This window comes from Neolamprologus brichardi, chromosome 3 (genome assembly GCF_056152115.1).
Source record: "Neolamprologus brichardi isolate AB-2024 chromosome 3, ASM5615211v1, whole genome shotgun sequence".
Taxonomy (NCBI): domain Eukaryota; kingdom Metazoa; phylum Chordata; class Actinopteri; order Cichliformes; family Cichlidae; genus Neolamprologus; species Neolamprologus brichardi.
Window position 1 is genome coordinate 3,164,051 of NC_142106.1, and position 21,694 is coordinate 3,185,744.

Here is a 21,694-nt window from a genome sequence, read left to right on the forward strand (position 1 = left end):
AAACACACACACAATGCATCAGTGTGTGTGTGTTGAAGGGCCCATTAGTCACTGTCACAATATTATTCCAGCGATTAGTGTGAAAGAGCAGCGCACTCATTCAGACACTTTGCAGTCCTGCTGGCTTTGAGCTGAACTCTGAAAATGTTTGGACTGAGAACTACTTCTCATAATTGCAGCTCTGCGTGTCAGCACAGCGGATTTAAACAGAGCACATTCTCAGCTTTAATTCGATGGGCTGAGCAAAAATGTTTCAGTAACTGCTGAGGAACTACAGATAGTTATATATGCTGCAGCGTATTCTCGGAGTGCTCTGTGTGACTTATTCAGGAGTCACAAATACTCAGCAGCACAAAGTTTTACTGCTGTTCACGTCTCGGATGCTTAGATCAGCTCTAAATTTACAACACAAATCTGACTTGAGGGGACCATAAAGCCGACCCTTATCCTGGATGAGTCACCAGCGACCTGGCCATTGTTAAGATGTGGCTCGTGATTGGCTGGTTTTCAGAACCAGCATCAAAAAGACTGACTGTTCCTTCCCATGAGCCTGCACTGTAATGAAGGACAGATTAAAGACCAGACTCAGGCTTGGCTTGTAAAGTTTAAGGACTGATGTCAACCTCTCAACCTGTGAGGTCCAAGCCCTCGCCAGGCGATGACCCCGACTCTACCCTGTGTTTCTGAGGAAACAGACGTGTTTGGGAAAAGACGTAAACTGATGTGCGTCAGATACAGCTGAGATTTCTTTGTTCTCTGATGGCTCAGACTGGGATTAGAGCTAGCTTAGATTTAGGGTCAACAATTATGACTTAGACCTCAGGGGTTAAACTCCAGCAGGTCATGGAAACTCTTCCAGGGCTCTGGTTAGACTTCAGACAACATCCACACTTCTTTGTCGACTATTTGCTTGTTGAGACCATCCGAGTCTAACCTGCCAGAGAAAGGTCAGCGTTAGAGGTTAACATCCCCCAGTGAGGGTCATCATCTATTTCAAATGAATTCTACTGATACAGCTTCTTTTTCCTGAAATTCTTCTCAGATTTGCATTTTTGTTCTTTTAAAAAGAGTTGGACGTTAACAGAGCCCAACTCGACCTCAGCTAACCCCAGATAAGTGGCCTGTGACCTGGTCAATGTCAAGAGGCTAACAAAGGCCGACTCAGCAGTTAGCAGTAGGCTTAGCAACACTCAGCCAGCCCCCAGAATAAAACCTGACACAATAAGATGCTGAAGAAACCGTCCTGTGGTCTCACAGCTTCTGCTTGGAAAGGGGCTCCATGTGTTGGACCGACTCAGTCCTACTCCTGTGGTTTTGTAAAGAGGCTCTGAGGTTGTCGGTGCAATCGCTCTGTGCTCGTGGATGTTGGCGAGGCTCCAGGATGTGAGGAATATCTGAGAGCGACCTCGGGGAGCTTCAGCGGTTATTCCGGGGGTTCTGCGAGTCATCGATGCGATTCGAGGAGTTTCATAGGTTGTTAAAGACTCAGGCAGCATGTAGCTCCCAGATGTCTATGAGGAGGTTCTGGTAGACCTACAGAGGGTTCAAGTGGATTGTTGGGGAGTTTCCAGGAGTCCTTAAGGAGGTCCCACTGGTCCGCTGTGAGGGAGGATCCAGAGGTGCTTGAAGAGGTTCCAGGGTTTTTGGTATGTTGAAGGTCAGGAGGTTTGTCAGGAAACTGGAAAGTCTTCAACTGGAAAAAATCACATGTATGACACACACACACACACACACACACACACACACACACACACACACTCAGGCACTTCAGGGCTGTCAGTCCTGATCGCAGTGGAGACAAAGACAGAGAGCAGGAGGGCGGCCAAAACCTCTACGGATAACACACACACACACACACACACCAAACACACACACACACACACACACACACACTCCTCAGCACTCAGAGATGAAACACAAACCTGTTTTTTTCATTTCTCTGCGTCTCTCTGCCAACAATGTGCTCATTAAAGTGAAATAACATGTTGAAATGTTCCTTCCTATACATCACACACACACACACACACACAGAGTATCGCTGCTGGTTTAAACCGGGCTTTAAGCCGCCCCGGCAGAGCTTCACATCAGATCGTGCCCTCAGCGAGCAGCTGGTATTTATAAAGACGAGCGCTGCTCGCTGTTCGCTCGCTGCGCCGTGTCTGGAAGTCATTTCTGTCAGATGAGCTCTGGGAGACGAGGCGCGGTGGCGGCAGCCTGCGAGAGGAGTTTCAGGAGCTCGCCGAGAGGCTCGCAGGGTGGAAGGCTCTCGAGGGGAGGGCGTCACGTGACCAGAGGGACGGGAGTGAAACCTGAGCTCGTGGTTCTGATCCAGACTTGATTAAAACTCGCTCACCAACATTTTCAGGAGCACCTCGGTGATAAAAGTGTTCCTCTGAGGAACAACGTGAGGCCGGTTTTTCAGTTTCAGGGGAACGTCGGAGAGTTTGATCGTCGGGAACGTCAGAGAGTTTGCTCGGACGCTCAGAGGTCTTCCTCTAAGCTCTCACAGCTGTCGTTGAGGTTTCAGCGGTTTCGGTGGTTCTTTGGGAGGATCTACGATTTCTTGGCACCACTGAAGGAGTTTTGGAAGAACTTCATGCGGTTTTAATAAAAAATGCAAATGTCCTGCGATTAAGTAACATCCATCCTTTTCCCTCCACTGATCTGAAGCTCGGCTACGGTGGCAGCAGTTGAATCAGGGAGATCCAGACGCCCTTTTCCTCAGCGATGTTTAATCTGCCAGGGAAATATTTAAATACTCTCTCCAAGAAGTTATGGCCATGGGATCTCCTCGCAGCTGGGCTTGCCCAGAAACCCTCCAAAGGCGTTCAGGTGCTCAAACCACCTCAGCAGCTCTACTGCAGCCTCTGGATGTCTGAGCCTGAAATCAGCCAAGGAGGAAACTAATATGAGCCGCTTGTGTCTGGACATGCGTAACAAGTTATATAAAGATTACACAGATAGACACCTGGACCTGAGCTAGTCCCGAAGCAGGAAACAGGAAGTATTACAGGGCTTATCCACGTCGCCTGCCTGCACAGACACTGCTACTTTAAAGTGTCTTTATGTCTGAAACGCCTGCTAGGAGACAACGTGAAGCTCGTTTCTGGACCGAGCTGTTTCTATGTTTCAGCTTGTAGAACAAGATGACATCCAGTTAGTGAGGGTGGTCTCTGCCTGGGCAGCGACTCTTGGAAAAACCCAGAAACCATCCTAATAGTTGTCCAACCACAACTTTATTGACATATACCACGACACTCGTCATTAAGGGTTCAGAGGAGGTCGTCAAATCGCAGCCCAGAAAAGCTTGGAGCCTGTTTTTAATAGAAACCCCCAAAGGTAACATATCAGTTACCAAATCCTGATTTACTGGAGAGTCCTGCTCGTGCTCAGATTGAGGGCAGCACCGCATTTAAAGTTTATCCAAAAGCAACTGGAACACAAACAGCTGGTGGAACATCTGCCAGCTTTTCAGGTTTATTAGTCACATGATGGCGGGAAGCAAGCTGGACCCGGAAACGGGAACGACTGGACTCTCCGTCGTCATGGTGATCAGTGAGAATGTGTGCGGAGCCACAAACGACATGAATGAAGGTGAAGGGTCGCAGAAAACGTCCTGCCTTTGAGACTCTGTCGAGTGTTTGTTCAGGCTCGAGTTTCACCGACTGTCAGTCACACGAACCACATGCTCCTGCTCGAGCTGCTCTGACCTCTGACCTCCCACATGTGGCCGTCGCTGCGTGTTTGTCGGCGTTAAAGTGGAACACCTGCCGGCCTGGAGCGGCGTGCTCTTACCTGCCTTAGGAAGGCGGCTCCTTACTTTGGAGCTGCTGAGGTTCGGGGAACTCGGGGAGACGTCACAGAGCGAGCGCTGAGCGGCGAACGGAGATTTCAGAAGCTAATTATGATCAGTGACAGCTGCCGAGGCGCTCGGCTGTAATTTTCACATCTGTTAGCTGAAAGTGGAGCACATGCTGGACTCGTCTGAGGGGAACGAGCCCAGGATGTATTTACGCTCTCACGTTTCAGGCGCTCAAAGGGAAAGTCGGACTGTAAGCTTATAGCAAACACAGGGCCTCTCTGCAGCTACGAGGCTTCGGCTGAAACATTCAAACGTATGTTTCCTGTTTGCGACGCGTCTCTGTTCTCCTGGTTCAGTCTGTTTCACATTCAGCACATCATCACAGCATCAATCGAGTCACGTCAGGCTCGTTCAGACTGCAGGGCTGAAGCTTTTTATGACTGCCTTTAACGACAAACTGGAAAAGCAGAAAACCAGGAAGGACGGGAAGCAGCTTCAAATTCAACCGCAGAAAACGGAGGGATCCTGGAATAGTGGTCAGAAGTGGTGAAGACAGAAGCTGTTTGAGCCGTTTCCAGTTTTCTTCTCTCAGGCTTAGAGGGAGGTTCCCGTCTCCCTCCCTCACCCACAACCGGTCACAGCTCCCTGATCCTGGCCCTGATGGAGGTGTCGTCCTTCCTACTGTCGCCCAATGCTCATAAACTGTTGGAGGGTCTTTAAATTACAATAAAAGCGCCTGGAAGGGGAGCAGTTGAGGTGGTGCATTATCTGTGGATGCCTCCTCAGGGAGGGTTTTTGGGATGTCAGCTGGTTTTGTCTCCCAGAGGAGCAGGAGGAAGCGGCACTGAGAGCCCGGATAAACAGCAGGAGATGGATGATGTCACAAGAAGAACTTCTTCTAGAAGAAGCTGATGGGTCTGTGGCAGTGACCTGAGCACGACAGACACAGAAAAACAGCCTCTTCACCTCCCTGCTCATCTCTGTCAGTAACTGTGAATTAGGCCTAAAGTTAATCTTTAAAACAAACACAAACCTTCTGAGTGAACTCCGACCTCTCGCCTATAAATGAAATGCACCGTCAGCACACACAACGATGTCCCGGACCTCCATCGGGTCTGCCTTCTGTCCGTCAGCCGCTCATCCCTCCATCATCTCAGCCCTGATAAGAAACACTCAGTCCATGGTGGTCTGTTTGTCTCTTGAAGGTCAAAGGTCACACTGAAGGCAATCTGAAGTTAAATGAAACTCTTCTGTGCTCTGAGCTCAAACCGTCAGAGGAAACGAGGAGACTGTTTTAAGTTTCCTGTGATTTGCACACACGCCACACAAAGGCCGTTATCTGCAGCCGTAACACGGACCTGGAGAGAGCTCGGGGTCAAAGGTCGGCGTTTCTGCAGGAGTTCACAAATTGTGGCTCAACGACTAAAACCGAGAGCTGTTGTACATCATCAGAAGATGACAGCAGGACAGATGTTCTCGTTCCTCGTAATGAAACTGAGACAGTTTTACATGGCATGGCAAATCGAGCGCACCTCTCTGCGTTTCGAACACGTGTCACAACAATTAAGAGCAGCGGTCTCCAACCTTTTTTGCGCCACGGACTGGTTTATGCCCGACAATATTTTCACTGACCGGCCTTTAAGGTGTCGCGGAAAAATACAACAAAATAAAACTAGTACCGGTACCGAAAAAAAGAAGATTTATTCATAACACACGTGAAAAGACCCAGGAAAACCGAGTAAACGATAAAAACGATAACAAAATAACGCTGAAAACCGATAAAAACCCTGAAAACCAAACATTTCACACCTGAGCCTCAACTCTCGCGGCCCGGTACCAAACGACTCACGGACCGGTCCGAGGCCCGGGGGTTGGGGACCGCTGATTAAGAGGACCCGAGGGAAGCTCGGAAAGCTCAGCAGAAGTTATTTGGAGAGGAGAGTGACTGCTGTTGGTTGAAAAGAGGTAAAAAAAACTTCAGTGGTGTGGAAACATTATGGGTTCATGAGTCAGACGTGGATCAAGTAGACACAGTGTGTAAACTTTGCTACAGTGTCGTAGCTGCACCACAGAGCAACACTGCAAAGTTCACTAAACATAGATGTTTACATTTTTCATTTATTTCTTATATTGCAAACATTTGCACTGTTATCAGTATTTGCACTATTTTATATTATTTTTGACAATCTTTAAAGTCATTATTCAACACATTGTTATTGTTAAATAAATATCATCAAATAATCGAGATCTCAATTTCAGTGAAAATAATCGAGATTATCATTTTTGCCATAATCGAGCAGCCCTAGTTAGAGGTTTAATTAGAGCTTGTTTCAGAGAGAACGCCTTATTTTCTTTCTTATTGTGTTTTGTTATGCAGATCAGTTGGGGAAACATGACATCATCAGGCTGTTTGGATATATTTTCTGATTAAAATCAGATTAATTGAACCTGGTTTCATTAAATATTCACATCACTGTTCTGAGGCGTCATCATATATTTAATCTAAGTGTCTTTGTTCTTTTTTTAAATCACATACTGTGATATAATGATGTGACAGAGTCAGAAAGCTAAATGTGCACAAAGATCGTAAAAGAAACTCTGCAGGAAATAAAATGTCGTTGAAAGGAAATCTCGAGTGAAACGGGGAAAGGCTCTGTCATAAACGTTCGAGTCACCTCGGGATTGTTGCAGAGCCTCCCTGGTCTTCAGCCGCGCCCCGAAACAGGCTGCAGACATCTGCCCGAGGATTTAAAGGTGCTCTCAGTGAAAGGTCAGAGCTGTAGCTCAGAGTGAACGGCCTTAGAAGAGATTGATATCAAAATCGTTAAAACGATCCTGTGTGTGAAACATTTCTAAGACGACTGCATCAGTTTCAGTTAGATCAGGTAAACCAGATGCTGAGACGTGAAGCTGATGGCAGAATGTAACCATGAACTGCAAGAGTCTGTTAACCATCAAGGACCAAGGTGGCGTCCTTTTGTCTGCAGAGAAGTGAAGCCGAGCTTACTGTACCTAAAACTACCCAATCACAGGGCTGGGTTAGATTACCTCCACACTCTACAGAATGACCTCCTCGTTGCATGACTTGAAAGAACAACATCCAAAAACCAAAATCCCGTCTTCTAACGGGATAAACCCGCTCTAATCCAAACCCAGCCCTCTGACTACCTAACCTTAACCTGTAGTTCGTCTTAAAGCTGGCCCACCTAACCCTCAGCTCTTTGGGTTTGAGCGCCATGTTCTTACACTCCCATCGGGGGTTTAACCTGCTGAGGATCTATCCCGTCTCATCTTAAATCAGGCCAAACCACGTTTCCTTCCCGACCCCTGTGAGCTCGAAACACGTCCTCTGATATCTGCGTGCTATTTGTCACTGACGGCGACTCAGACGTAACACCGAGTTTGGTTTTACTTCATAAATAACTAGAGTAAAAGTTTTCTCCTGGTTTTAACACAAAGCAGACAGGCAGACGTGTCGACGGGCATCTTTATTGGAGTTTCCCTCGCCCAGTGGACATCCTTCTTTACGACAACATTATTAACAATAAAAATATTCTCATACATTAGTGTGGACGTATAAAAGGCAGAGCTGAGTTCACAACATTCAAAATTACTCATTAAATAAAATTTGTTTCCCAAAACAAAGTGTTTACATTTGTCTGTAATGAAAGTGGAGCGATGGTGGACTGCCACGGACTCAAACTCCCATCATGCAACACTGTGACTTACAGAAAGGAGGCATGACGAAGAGGAGCTGTTATTGGCCCGTTCGTGCTTTGACTGGCAGGTAATGGACCAATGAACCAGTTTATGTGATTCAGTAAAAACACCATCGTGATTCAGTCCTGATGATCAGAACTCGAATGACAGAAGTTTACTGGATGATTCAGCCTCCAGCTGGAGGCCAACCAAAGTATGTCGGCAGCTCCTTTTGGCAGTTGCATGTTTTCATCCATCCAAAAGTCCCACCCTAAAACCGAAGGATCTACAGCAGGGGTGGGCAACTCTCGAGGGCCGGTGTCCTGCAGGTTTAGATGTGTCCTTGAACCAACACAGCTGATTTAAATGGCTAAATTAGCTCCTCAACATGTCCTGAAGTTCTCCAGAGGCCTGGTAATGACCTAATCATGTGATTCAGGTGTGTTGACCCAGGGTGATATCTAAAAACTGCAGGCCCGGAGTTCGACACCCCTGATCTACAGCCAACAATCCTTCTTTTTGTTCTATATCTCAGTCAGCTCTGATCTCAGAGGCCTTTTCAGTCTCGTCTGTTCAGGTTACTGCTCTCCAACGACAGGATACAAGACTTATCGTGACGTTTAAAATGTAGGAGAACACCTGTTATATTCTATTACCCAACAGCTCCTTTGCATGCATGCAAACCTCTGCAGAAACACTGCAGTGGACAATCTCCTCAGGTCACATGATTAGTTCGGTGGTTCATCATCTGCTGGAGTTACACCTGAGACGATGACCACGATGGTGGCTCGGTGAGGAAGGTGACGGCGGTGTTCAGGTATTTCCTGTCTGTGAAGCATCGCTAAGACTGCTCCTCACGTTAGTGAGTGTTTGGCCGGAGAACAGAAGAGACTGAAGAGGCAAACTGCCAAACGTTGGCCTGATGGTTAATGTTAGTGTTGTAAAAGTGGAAGAGCTGGTTTGTGGGCCGCTGTTAAACATTTATGTAGTGAGGCGGACGCACAGTCTCGCTCCAGTGGGCAGATGTGATCTTTGGTCCTGAACCTGGATCGTCTCACTCCGTGTAAGCTAAGGCAGATTGTTTTTATACTCTTCAGAAAGTGAAGACAACGTTTCGCCTGAAATGTAGGTTTACTATAAAAACTCTGATCTCCTGCTTTGTGTAAAAATACGATCAAATATCAGGTACAAAAGAAAAGTGCTACGATACAAAACCATCAAAAGTTCACGATTAAACAAAAAGATTTCTGCTGTGGTCCTCAAACGTGGTCCTCGTGTCCAACACCGAAGCTTTGAATGGCTTCACTTCCTGTGGAAAATGGTCTTAAAACATTAACCCTGCAGTGGCTTCAGCCCAACACGTGAAAGCTGACAAATGACACGTACGGACAGTTCATACGTTTACAGGGAGCTGAGTCTACAAAGATGATGCCTCACAGCTGGAGGACGAAATACACTTGAGTACGTTCACAACACAGAAACCCACTACAGCTGGGCTTCGATCGTTTGTAGGCACCGAACAATCAAAACTACCGTGTGTACAGTTAAATACTCCCACATGACTTAATCCAGAGAATCACATTTGGAAAAGTTCTGGTTTGAGCAGGGAGCGAACATTCCCAAAGACTACCTTGAAAAGTACACCGGTGTTTTCTGAGGCAAACCCAGAATATTCCTCACAGATTACAAACAGTATGAGGCTGAAACTTTACTAGAACATGCTGACAGGTCACATCACGAACCCCTTCAGATGGTCCTGAACACTGGTGTGGAAATAATCCCACCGAGAGGGAGATTACCGACCGGTGCGTTGGAATTCCTGTGACATTTCCTCCCGCGTGTCCCACATTCCCAAGATGTCCTTCAGAAACACGTGTGTTCAGATTCCTATTGGTGCTTGAAGAAACTCAAACACCGTCCACGTCCGGCTCATTTTAAAAGGCTCTCAGGTCTGTGCGGTCACAGTGGCAGCATCCTGCAAAGGTCTGTTTCTTCTACAGGAAGTACAAACCAAAGTTTCCTGCTTGTGTTTCCAGCAGGATTTAGTCATTTTCTGCCTGTAATTTTTCTCTCTTGATGTTTCTTCAGTGGAAAATCCTCCAGCCATCAAACAGGCTGGGAAAGCTATGCTCCCAGCAAGGGGCGGAGCTTAGTCTTTACAGTGGAGGAACATCCAATCAGAAGAGTCCACATAAGGACTAGTTTCCAAAGTCTTCCAACATCCTTTCTGTGCTGGATGCTGATTGGCTGATTTCTGTGATTTAAAAAAACAAGCAACCTCGGGATGTGGTTGAGCGAGACGCGGCAATAGAAATCCTGAGGTTCAACCAGCCCGCCAAAGAATGGTCATCTCATTCCTTCGTTCTGATTGGTTCAAACTGCATCAGTTAGTGTTTCAGGCTGTAAAGCATTCCCATTGGCTGGATCGGGTACAACGGTGGACAGTGTCAGGGTCATTTTGAGTGTCGTGCTGTGACCAGGCTGCGATTGGTCAGTAGAGCATGGTGGGTGGAGCTTTGTGTATCCTGAGCGTCTGGATGGAGGAGAGTATCTTCTTCTGGTGCCCTGCGAGGGTCACGCCCACTCTGAGGAGGTCTCTATGGAAACAGAAAGAGGGTGATGCAAATACATAAATAAATACAGAGCTTGGTTTCCCTGAGTGTTGACTGGCAGGCAGCCAATCAGTGTCTTACTCAGTGTTGAGCTGCGAGACGATGTCCAGGTTGGTGAATCCGGCCTGCAGGAAGCTCTGCTCGTAGCGCTCCATCTTTATGGCTCGGAGCCACTCGGAGACCGACCCGCAGGCCGACAGAGGAGGCGGGACTCGCTGGTCCAACAGAGGATGGGACAGGCTGCAAGGACAGATGTGAACGATGACATTCCTCAGTGAGTCATTATTAGAGCAGCGCGTTCAGACCTGCAGCCTATAAAATATGTGGCATGACTATGTGAGCGTGAGATTTATTCCCTCTGTCATGGTTGGGGTTAAAATAAGCAGAGCGTGCTGGCTTCAAGCCAGGAAACCCTTAAAATGACATGTAGGTCTTAAATATAGCTGCTAAGGTTTACATGTTAACCCCTTTTTCAGTCTTAAAATCAAAGACGTGTAATTTGGTGTAAAGAAGGAGCTGCTGTGTTTGGGATCATTATCCCGGTCAAGACCCGGCTTTGGCTGGATGTATTAAATTATATTCTTTAGTGTTGCATCACTGCTTCAACATGCTAACTTATTATACTGGAGACTTGTCCTGCTTTTATTTTGAAGGTTTCCTGTTTTCCGATTTCCCTCGGCAGATTGGCCAGCTGCTGTGGTGGATGGACTTGGCTCCACCTCTTGGACTCAGGTGGAGGTCCTCGTCCTGCTATGGAGGGTTGCTCTCACTGTGTGTTCAAAACAACCTGAAATCCGTGCCAGGCGACGCGAACAGTTCGTGCATACGTGTTCGTGCAAGTGAAAATATGTCCACTTTGGCAAAGAGAGAAAAATAGTTTCACGCTGTGTCACAGCAGCACTGAGGTTCTCCCATCACTTCACTCCTCCGCCCTTTGGCAAATATTTGTGAATTTCCAAAAAACCCAGCAACTGAACTCATGCACTGAAGCTGAAACTTCCTGTTTGGTCTGCACACAGTTTAACCAGAACCTGAAAGACCCACAGTGAGCTCCCCGAGGCTGCGGAGCAGAACGAGGAGCGGCAGCTCCACCCGTGGTGCTGCTGTACTATCTGCTGCTAACAAACTACAGGAACTTTATTCCTCTCAGAAAGCACAAACATGCACGTCGCCTCACAATCTCATTCTTATCTGACACTGATCTCCATCCTCCTCCTCCTCCTCCTCGTGTCTCTGATTTTCCTCCACTGAAAGAGGAGGTGGACAGTCGGGAGGACAGGCTTCATTTGGAGTTTTAATCCAGGAATGTGCACCTGCTCGTGTAAACAGCTGTCAATCACACAGCTGGCTGCCCCACATTCCTTTGTCTCCCTGCCACACTCTGACCTTTGACCCCGACCCACCAGCTGGTGCCTGAATGACATTCCACGGCCCCCTCTCCTTCAGCGAGCCTCACCTCTGTGCCTCTGGGTGCGTCACTTTCAGGGAGGTGGGGTTTCGGATCAGCCTGTCGAGGGACGCCACCACGTCGCAGAACCTCGGCCGGTTGGCTCGCTCCTTCTGCCAGCAGTCCAGCATGAGCGCATGCAGGGAGGCGGGGCACTCCGGCGGTGGGGGAAGCCTGTAGTCCTGCTCGATGGCGTTTATCACCTGATGAAGCAGAAGCGTGAGAGGCAGTGAGCACTTTTTTAACCATCAGCTTTGGACACATTTGCTGGAATAATTTCAGCTTCTTTATTGTAAACGAGCACTAATGATTCGATCGCAGTTTCACGTCCATGAACCTCCAAACAATCAAGTTTTAAATGTAGAGCTTTTGTCCTCACGTCCTGGTTGCTCATGTCCCAGTACGGTCGCTCCCCGTATGACATCACTTCCCACATGACAATCCCGTAACTCCACGTGTCACTGGCTGAAGTGAACTTCCTGCAATCAGACAGTAAATTCATCAAATGATTATCTACAGAACACTATAATAACAATAAGAAGAGGAAGACTTTATCCACTACGCCAGCCTGCAGTACAGCATTCACCTGTACGCGATGGCTTCAGGAGCCGTCCACCGAATGGGAATCTTGCCGCCCTAAAAAACAAGACTGGATCAGTCAGGTAATAACTGAATTTCACAATAAAAGCACCAGGTAATGCAGGGAAAACTGATCCTGTTTATATAGAGCTCAACAACAGAGGGCCGAGACCAGAACCCTGAGGATCTCCAGCAGAACCAAAACAGCTGAAAGACCAACCAGACAGACGTGATTGATGATGAAGGTCTTAAAGACAACATTCATCATCTACTGATGAATAAAAGACTTCCTGTTAAGAGCTGTCATGATCAGAGACAAAACTCAACTTGTAGCAACAACATGCGAGTGGCTTCTGTTTTGTCTTTCATGTCTTTAAAGTGGAGGCTAATCAGCTCCAGCTCCACCATTTTATTATCGGACTCCACGAGAGCAGCTTTGCATGATTCACAGTTCAAAGTAAAGCTTTATCTGAAACCTTGATGCGGCCCCCCCCAGTCCATCCTCTGTCTCAAAGAGCCCGTTTCATCTTCTTTCCTTTAAGCCAACTTTATTCTGATTGGCTGTCCCTTACAGCAGATGGGTGTGGCCTTTGTGTCTGAGATAAGGATATAAGAAATCATAAAGAGTTACTCACCAGAGAGCTGGTGTACGTTGGGTCTGACGAGTTTTCAGTCAGAAACCTGCTCAGGCCAAAATCAGACACCTGAAAAACACAAAACCACAACTGTCAGATCTGTTTAGATTAGTCGAGCGGACAGGTGTGCAGGGCCACACCCTCACCTTACAGACCAGGTTGGAGTTCACCAAGATGTTACGAGCCGCCAGGTCTCTATGGACGTAGCTCATTTCAGACAGATACTTCATTCCTGCTGCGATGCCGCGCAGCATCCCCACCAGCTGGATGGTGGTAAACTGGCCATCATTCATCTGAAAACAGACAGGTAGAAGGTCAGACAGGTAGAGGGTCAGACAGGTAGAGGGTCAGACAGGTAGAGGGTCATACAGGTAGAGGGTCAGACGGGGAAAAGGTCAGACAGGTAGAGGATCAGACAGGTAGAGGGTCAGACAGGTAGAGGGTCAGACAGGTAGAAGGTCAGACAGGTAGAGGGTCATACAGGTAGAGGGTCAGACGGGGAAAAGGTCAGACAGGTAGAGGATCAGACAGGTAGAGGGTCAGACAGGTAGAGGGTCAGACAGGTAGAGGGTCAGACAGGGAAAATGTCAGACAGGTAGAAGGTCAGACAGGTAGAGGGTCATACAGGTAGAGGGTCAGACGGGTAGAGGGTCAGACGGGTAGAGGGTCAGACAGGTAGAGGGTCAGACAGGTAGAGGGTCAGACAGGTAAAAGGTCAGACAGGTAGAGGGTCAGACAGGTAAAAGGTCAGACAGGTAAAAGGTCAGACAGGTAGAGGGTCAGACAGGTAAAAGGTCAGACAGGTAGAGGGTCAGACAGGTAGAAGGTCAGACAGGTAGAGGGCCAGACAGGTAGAGGGCCAGACAGGTAGAGGGCCAGACAGGTAGAAGGTCAGACAGGTAGAGGGTCAGACAGGTAGAAGGTCAGACAGGTAGAAGGTCAGACGGGTAGAGGGTCATACAGGGAAAAGGTCAGACAGGTAGAGGGTCAGACGGGTAGAGGGTCAGACAGGTAGAGGGTCAGACAGGTAGAGGGTCAGACAGGTAAAAGGTCAGACAGGTAGAGGGTCAGACAGGTAGAAGGTCAGACAGGTAGAGGGTCATACAGGGAAAAGGTCAGACAGGTAGAGGGTCAGACAGGTAGAGGGTCAGACAGGTAGAAGGTCAGACAGGTAGAGGGTCAGACAGGTAGAAGGTCAGACAGGTAGAGGGTCATACAGGGAAAAGGTCAGACAGGTAGAGGGTCAGACGGGTAGAGGGCCAGACAGGTAGAGGGTCATACAGGTAGAGGGTCATACAGGTAGAGGGTCAGACGGGTAGAGGGTCAGAAGGGTAGAGGGTCAGACAGGTAGAGGGTCAGACGGGTAGAGGGTCAGACGGGTAGAGGGTCAGACGGGTAGAGGGTCAGACAGGTAGAGGGTCATACAGGTAGAGGGTCAGACGGGTAGAGGGTCATACAGGTAGAGGGTCAGACAGGTAGAGGGTCAGACAGGTAGAGGGTCAGACGGGTAGAGGGTCAGACGGGTAGAGGGTCAGACGGGTAGAGGGTCAGACAGGTAGAGGGTCATACAGGTAGAGGGTCAGACGGGTAGAGGGTCAGACAGGTAGAGGTTCAGACAGGTAGAGGGTCAGACAGGTAGAGGGTCATACAGGTAGAGGGTCAGACGGGTAGAGGGTCAGACAGGTAGAGGGTCATACAGGTAGAGGTTCAGACAGGTAGAGGGTCAGACAGGTAGAGGGTCATACAGGTAGAGGTTCAGACAGGTAGAGGGTCATACAGGTAGAGGGTCAGACAGGTAGAGGTTCAGACAGGTAGAGGGTCAGACAGGTAGAGGGTCAGACAGGTTTACTGATCTGTGACTGTCCCCCTCTCACCCTCAGGAAGCTGTCGAGCGCCCCGTTCTCCATGAACTCGGTGAGGATCATGACGGGGCAGGAAGTGGTGATGACTCCCTCCAGGTGGATGATGTTAGGGTGCTGGAACTGTCCCATGATGGACGCCTCCGACAGGAAGTCCCGCCTCTGCTTTTCCGTGTAGCCACCCTTCAGGGTCTTAATGGCCACGTAGTTCTCCTTCCTGCCCGGGATCCTCAGCCGACCACGACACACCTCGCCAAACTCACCTGTACAGGTATACGGCACAGGTTACATTACTTTTACAATAGTTACAATTCAAATGGAAGAACACACCTGTATTTCACTGGGGATCATTTATTCAAATTTAATCCCCACATCAATGATAAAACATGAAAAGATTTCAGATATACTGAACACAACACTGTCTGTGCACCTGTCCTCACCTGATTCAGGAAATGGGAAGAACACCAAGGTGGTGTTATTATTATTAAAAAACAATCACATGGGCAGGTGATGAAAGATTACGTAGTAACATTGGCTATGACAGCAAATGTAAAAATAAACAGTCACACTCCTGCCCAGGTGCATCCGGCCGAGTCGTAACAACATTGTAATGACGTTCCACAGGTGTATTTTCCCAGGTGTTTGTTTTCCTTCAGGCTTATTGTCATAGAAATATCTAATATGAGAAAAGAAAAGCCACCTGGCCAAATTCACCTCCACCTGTAGGCTAGAGGACAACAGCCTCATACCTCATTTTCTCTAATAGGTAAAGGTAAGAGGAGGAGGTTTGAGGGGATGCTGGCCAATCAGACAGAGCGGGGTCACGGGAAACGAGAGGGTGGAGCTTAAAGTGAGCTTAAAGGTTCAGGTTGATGTAAATCTGGAGGTGCAGATCGGCTGACAGCAGAGCCCCAGAATGCAAACACAGACCTGCCGCTGAGCGTCGTCTAAAGTGAGAGCAGACCGAGTCCACGCCGGCCGGAGGCAGCGAGGTTCCCCTAAGTGGAGGCAGATCTTTGCGTCCTTTGAAGACGGAAACAGTAGAGGACCCACAGCAGAACCCTGAGGGACTCCACGTGTCAGAGCAACTAATGAGGTCACGCGGTCACCTGAAAACAGCCAATCGCAGCAGGGCCGAACCCCCGACGCCGCGCAGCCCCATATCTACTCAATAAAGAGGACTCGTGTTATTGATACTGGAGGGGTGTAGTGTTCCTTTAAGGCTCATTAGCGCATACCAGCACGTCAACACCTCCCTCGGCACTCACGCACATGTGGCCCGCGTGTGTGTCTGAGCGCGCTCGCCAGCCGGCGGTGAAAAGTTTGCACCCTTGTTTCCGCAGCAACCGCTATCCAGTTACATCTCACCAATGTCATCACTGAGAGCACTACTGTTACAGTAGCTGCACGCACACTCAATCAATCACGCTCTCTCGCGCCCTCGCACGCACAGACGCGCACGCGTCGTGTTTACTTTTAATAAAACTGGGTTCATGACGGAGAACAAATGACATCTGATGTTTTCTTTCAGTGTGAACACAGCTTCGCCTCATCATGGGAAAGTTAACGTTCCGCTCTCCAGGGGGTCAAAGGTCACAAACACATCTGGAAGACTTTACAAAATAAAAGTCCTATTAAGACCCATAAGTTTGTTTTGGCTTTTCAGAAACAACACAAGATATTTGGGCCTTTTGTTGTCGCGCTGCTGCCTCCGTGCAGACTCCCTAACAAAGCTCCAGCATCCACAAATGCTTCCAGATCCCAGAGAAATTCCTCAACATTCCCAAAATATACTCCACCATACCCACTAATGATGTGTTCCTGAATCTTTAATGATTTACTTATTGCAATAATCACGAAACCATTCAAAGGTTTTTGGCATTCCCAAAAAGGCTGACGTCTCTAAAACTTTTAACTGCACAGACGTTCACTCAAAAGGTTCCTGGAGTCGGAAAAACACTCTGAGCATTCCCAGTTTCTTTTAAAACACCCGAAATGGTCTGATTGATGAGAACTTCATCAAAAACTTACGGCTTGGAGGGCGGAGTTTGACAGACAGACGTTTACACCACGCAGACACACAGGTGGGGGTTACCTGCTCCGATGACCTCTTCGATCTTAACGAAGGAGGCGTCGATCTCCTTGGCGAACTCCCTCACGGCCTCATTCGGGTCCTCGTAGGTAAACGGGTCGATGTAAACCTTCATCGCTACAAAAACAGCACAATCATCATCGTCAGTCGGCCGTGTTCATTTAAAAGCGTTTGCATCTGGCTCATTGGCCGAGTTGTAACTCTGCCTCTGATTGGCTGTCGGACTCACTCTGGCCCATCTGGTAGTGGCCGCTCTTGTCGTGGATGTGCGCGCTCCTCTTCCTCCTGGTGACAGACAGACAGGTACAGACGGTGTTTAGATTCAGAGCAGCTGCGGGATTCTGGTTTCCTCAGGAGACACACACACATCCTTTGTTCTGTCGCTCTCGCAGGAATGTGATTATCTCGCCGTATCTCGCCATCGCTCTCACAGTGTCGGGTTTCTCCATCTTAATATAGTCGACATGTCCCACCCTGCTCTGTGTGTGTGTGAACCTGAGGTCAGTGTGTGCTATTGTTCTGCAGAGGCGAGCAGGGAGGGCGCATCCTGAACACACGCACTCACCGGTAGCAGAACACGCCAACTATGGCCGCCACAGCGAGCACCAGTATCCCCAAAGAGGCCGAGACTCCAGTCGCCATCAGCTGGGACGCACCTACCCAGGAAACAAACACACAGGAGTGAATCTCAGTGTTTTCACCTCTCAGACTCTAAAATGTAATAGCATGCGACCTCGTACCGTCAGGCAGCGTGCTGAAGCCGACCTCGGCACCGAAGGAGCCGTAACCAGCCTGAGAGCGAGCGCGGACCTGCACCCGGTACCTCGTCGCCCGCTGCAGCCCGTTTAGCACCAGAGAAGAAGACCTGCTGAACACGTACTGCCACTCCACCGACTCCTCGCCATCCTGATAAGGACACGTTAGCGTTAGCATTAGAGTAACGCAGGAGTCCTGGTAACTAGGGCTGCCACAAACCATTATTCTGATAGTCGACTAATCAGATCATCATCCAACATACAGCTTATTGCACCAGCAGCATCTGCTCTTATATAACTATCATTAGCTTACAGCTTTAAGTGTTTAAGGTATGTGCTAACTAAAAATAAAGACAAGATGATAGTTTATTAAATTTTAATGAAATTTGCAGATTGTTTCGGTGAAGTTTAATAAACTCCTTGCTATCTAAAATATAACAGGACACCGGAGTAAATTCTGGAGCATCTCACACTTCTGATAATCAGCTGTCTGCTTGACGTTTATTCAGCTGTGTAAAAACTTTAATCTCAGCCAAACCGATTTACTCAGGAACAAATAAAATACTAAAAAAGACAAACAATAACATTTTTAAGTTATCTAAGTGACTTATATATCATGTTTAACCTGAGTAGTGAAAGACAGCGGTGGGTTTGAAAACGATTAGCCGGGAGTCCGGTGTTCTCACGGCTCTAGTTAGCCTAGCCCCCGGCTAGCTATCGAGCTAGTGGGTAACAGACGTCTCCGAAAACGTCGGAGCGCTTTTGAAAATATGTGGTGTCTTGATAAACTGAGCAGATATTTGAGGTTTACACAGCTACATTCTCGCCTGAAAATATGTTAAACGTTTATTTTGTGACCCAGAAAGAATAATAAGAGTAATATTAAAACTAACTAGCTGCCGCCATTGTTGGAAACTGAGCTGGGCTGCGCTATGAATTCTGGGACACAGCTTCTTCTTCTTCGGGGTTTAACGGCAGCTGGCATCCTTGTACATGCAGTGCTGCCATCTTCTGTTTCAGTCCGTTATTACACTCTTAAATCCTACTACTTATTCCTGCGTCTTTTGTGATCTTACAAAGCTTCAAACGACGTGTCGACTATTAAATCAGTCGTCGATGATTTTGATAGTCGACGTAATCGTGACTAGTCGACTAATCGTGGCAGCTCTACTAGTGACATTAACAACAGTCCTCACAGGACACAGAAAAACAACGTATCTAATCTGCGCTTATACTTATACACACTAAAAGACAAAGACAGAACGTAAAAAAGACTTTGGTGTGAAGTTCACATGGACTCAGGTTAACTTCAGGGTTAGCTTAGCATAGAGGTCCTAGTAATGCACGTTAACGAGCATGTGTGTGTACCTCAGGGCTGTAGCATAGAGGTCCTAGTAATGCACGTAAACGAGCATGTGTGTGTACCTCAGGGCTGTAGCGCAGCTCGTAGTCCAGGATCTTGTACTGGTTGTGAACAACTGGGACGCTCCACTCTAAAGACAGGCTGCTCTCTGAGGCCTCCACCCTCCTCAGACCAGATACTGGAGGAGGAACTGCAGACACACAGACTCATTCACTGATCATTACGTCTGTGAAAGAAAAGAATTCTGGGTAATGTAGTCTGTACCGTCTCTGCTGGTGGTGATGTTGAGCTTGCTGGAGGCGGGCTCTGAGTGGCTGAGGGCAGACGCGCCATTTAGCGACTGGATGGTGAAGATGTACTTTGTTTGTGGGCGGAGCCCCCAGACGACGACACGCCGCTGGGTCAGGCCGTTCTGTGCCGGCCGGTAAAGAACACTGTCGCCACATGGGAAGCAGGAAGTGACCTGAAGAGGAGAAAGGAGAAAAGGGGCGGAGTCAGATCTGACAGCTCAGCTAATGGTGACAGAGATGGCGGCGGCGTACCTTGGTGGCGGTGGCGGGCCCGCAGGTGGAGCACAGGACCTTGTAGGTCAGGTCATGTCGTCCTCCGCGGTCCAGTGGCTCGCTCCACTCCAAAGTCACCATGGTGTCATTGAGCTGACTCACCGGGGAGCGAGGAGCCGAGGGAGGCTCTGCGGAGGTCAAAGGTCACAGGTCAGCGCCTGCTGAGTATCACCTGTCAGACGCTCGACATCTCTACATTTTTTTTCCCTGAGCAGCAACTCTCAGCAGGCTGATTGCTGCGGGATACCTGAGAGTCAGGCGGCCTGTTTTCATTCCTGCGTAATGAGTTTTCTTCTTCTGATGGAGGAGCTGAGAGATAAGAACTTCCTGCCTCCACATCAGAGTAACCTGACACCTGTGTGTGTGTGTGTGTGTGTGTGTGTGTGTGTGTGTGTGTGTGTGTGTGCGCAGTCGTTACCTGTAGGACCTCGACGTTACACACACACCGACACAAACACAAAGAGGTAATGAGCCTATTAATTTGCCTAATTGCTGTTGCCTGAGGGGATGTAGTTAGAGGGGCGGGTCGGGGTACTTAAAGAGGCGTGTGTGTGTGTGTGTGTGTGTGTCTGTGTGTGTGTGTCTGTGTGTGTGTGTGTGTGTGTGTCTGTGTGTGTGTGTGTGTGTTCGTGGTCCAGAGTTTACACAGAGTTTAAAGTGGTCTGTGGAGACTAGAGGTCCTAGTGAAAGACACTCTCCAGCTGCATGATGGGAAATGTAGGTTTCAGTGTTGAAATTTAAATAATTTAAATAATAAATAAATGAAGAGCAGAGGGACTCACGCGTGCAGGCACTGTGCGGCGGGTCCGAGTCGGCTCGATAGAAACCAGAGTGACACGGGCAGTAGGCGGAGCCTGGGATTCTTGTGTTGCTATTGGCTGGACAGGAGCTGCAGCCAACAGGTCCTGACTCGGCTTTAAAATGACCGGACGGACAGGCTGGAGACAAAGGTTTGGAATTAGCATTCACCTGTAAAAACGCACACACATGTGGGACTGTCCACCTTCACCATCAGCCTGAACCCACATGTGCACACACATCAGATCTGTGCTGCAAAAACCGCACTTCCTCTATTGTCCACTAGGGGCTCCAGCAGCGTGCCAGTGCTCATAGACTTCCATGTTAAAAATTTAAACTCTACAACATGTTTACAACCTGATATAAAAAATAACAAAGTTCAGTTACACACAGAGGGACGTGCTGTGGTTTAATGAGTCAGGCCTATATTAACCCTTTAAAGCCGGTCAGAGCACGCTATGGGGTTAGTAGTTAATGTAGTCGTTTTCTTTACCATCAGGGCCTCATGAGCCTATACTGGTGTTTTTAAAAGTTATCTTTGACTTTCTGACTTTCTGTGTCGTTTCTGGGATGCTTAGGACTCATATTGCTGCTGGAAATAGTTTATTTTGATGCATATGCTGCTTTTTTGCAAATTTGCATTATAATATTTATTTTCATTTTTCCTGCAGTGTATAAAAATTGGTGTATTTCAAAAATAAAACTATGAAGACACTCAAAATAAATTTCCTGTGGTGGGAAACTATTTTGTGCAACTTTTTTGTATTTACAGTTTTGAGGGATAAGCCTCTTAAATTTCTCTAACTAGAAATATATGTTAAAAAAACAAAAACGATTTTCAATTTTTTTGTAGTTTATTGCACTTTTTTGCAATTTATGTAATTACTATGCACTTAATGCAGACATATTATTAAAATCTAGGCTGTAATGGTTGTATTGATGTATAGCAACTTGAAATGCTCCCAAAAATGGCTCCACAGCATGTAAACATATAATATAAGCTCTGGCGGACTTGGTTCTATGGTAGGTCTTAAAGGGTTAACAATAGACCAGGTATAATCATAGAGTGCAGAAACAGCAGGGTGTTTCAGTAAAAATGATTACACGTGTATAATAAGCCTCTGAAGGTTTGACCTGAAGCGTTTTACATCCAAATAACTGTTATGCAGTGAAAAGCTCAGATAAATGTGCAGAAACCAGAGAAACATCACAGGTGGAGTTCCACAGGGCTCTATTATTGGTCCTCTACTTTTTAATTAAGTTTCATTTAACTCTGCTTGTAAATGCACTGGATGTTTATTACGTCATCTATAGGGGGTCTACTCTTTTTGTACCGCACCTGTTTAAACTGGTTAGGCTTAAAAAGGGATTAAAGTTTAAATTATTAGCGATGTGGGCTCTATGGCAGGCAGCCTGAACTGGACCTCTGCCGTTGGAGCCTTTTGGAGCATTTCTAATGCAATTATCTGACCAATAATAAACTGCTGTGA

General features: G+C 47.7%; 2 protein-coding genes across 3 annotated transcripts in view; both read right to left on the reverse strand.

The window, feature by feature from the left end:
• The window catches only part of LOC148103139 (uncharacterized), a 193,774-nt gene that overhangs the window by 42,486 nt on the left and 129,594 nt on the right, over positions 1–21,694 (reverse strand). The gene's annotated exons all lie outside the window — the stretch shown is intronic.
• LOC102782809 (ephrin type-B receptor 4b-like) overlaps positions 7,272–21,694 on the reverse strand; it is a 37,206-nt gene continuing 22,783 nt past the window's right edge. Inside the window, exons 6-21 of the mRNA XM_087838491.1 lie at positions 20,189–20,344; positions 19,386–19,534; positions 19,108–19,306; positions 18,906–19,033; positions 17,466–17,631; positions 17,291–17,381; positions 16,955–17,010; positions 16,729–16,842; positions 14,649–14,896; positions 12,921–13,067; positions 12,775–12,843; positions 12,147–12,196; positions 11,940–12,039; positions 11,570–11,763; positions 10,195–10,353; positions 7,272–10,098 (exon numbers count right to left, since the gene is read on the reverse strand). Coding sequence (XP_087694617.1) covers positions 9,993–10,098; positions 10,195–10,353; positions 11,570–11,763; positions 11,940–12,039; positions 12,147–12,196; positions 12,775–12,843; positions 12,921–13,067; positions 14,649–14,896; positions 16,729–16,842; positions 16,955–17,010; positions 17,291–17,381; positions 17,466–17,631; positions 18,906–19,033; positions 19,108–19,306; positions 19,386–19,534; positions 20,189–20,344 — 2,132 coding nt within the window. The 3' untranslated portion in view covers positions 7,272–9,992. The remainder of the gene's footprint in view (positions 10,099–10,194; positions 10,354–11,569; positions 11,764–11,939; positions 12,040–12,146; positions 12,197–12,774; positions 12,844–12,920; positions 13,068–14,648; positions 14,897–16,728; positions 16,843–16,954; positions 17,011–17,290; positions 17,382–17,465; positions 17,632–18,905; positions 19,034–19,107; positions 19,307–19,385; positions 19,535–20,188; positions 20,345–21,694) is intronic.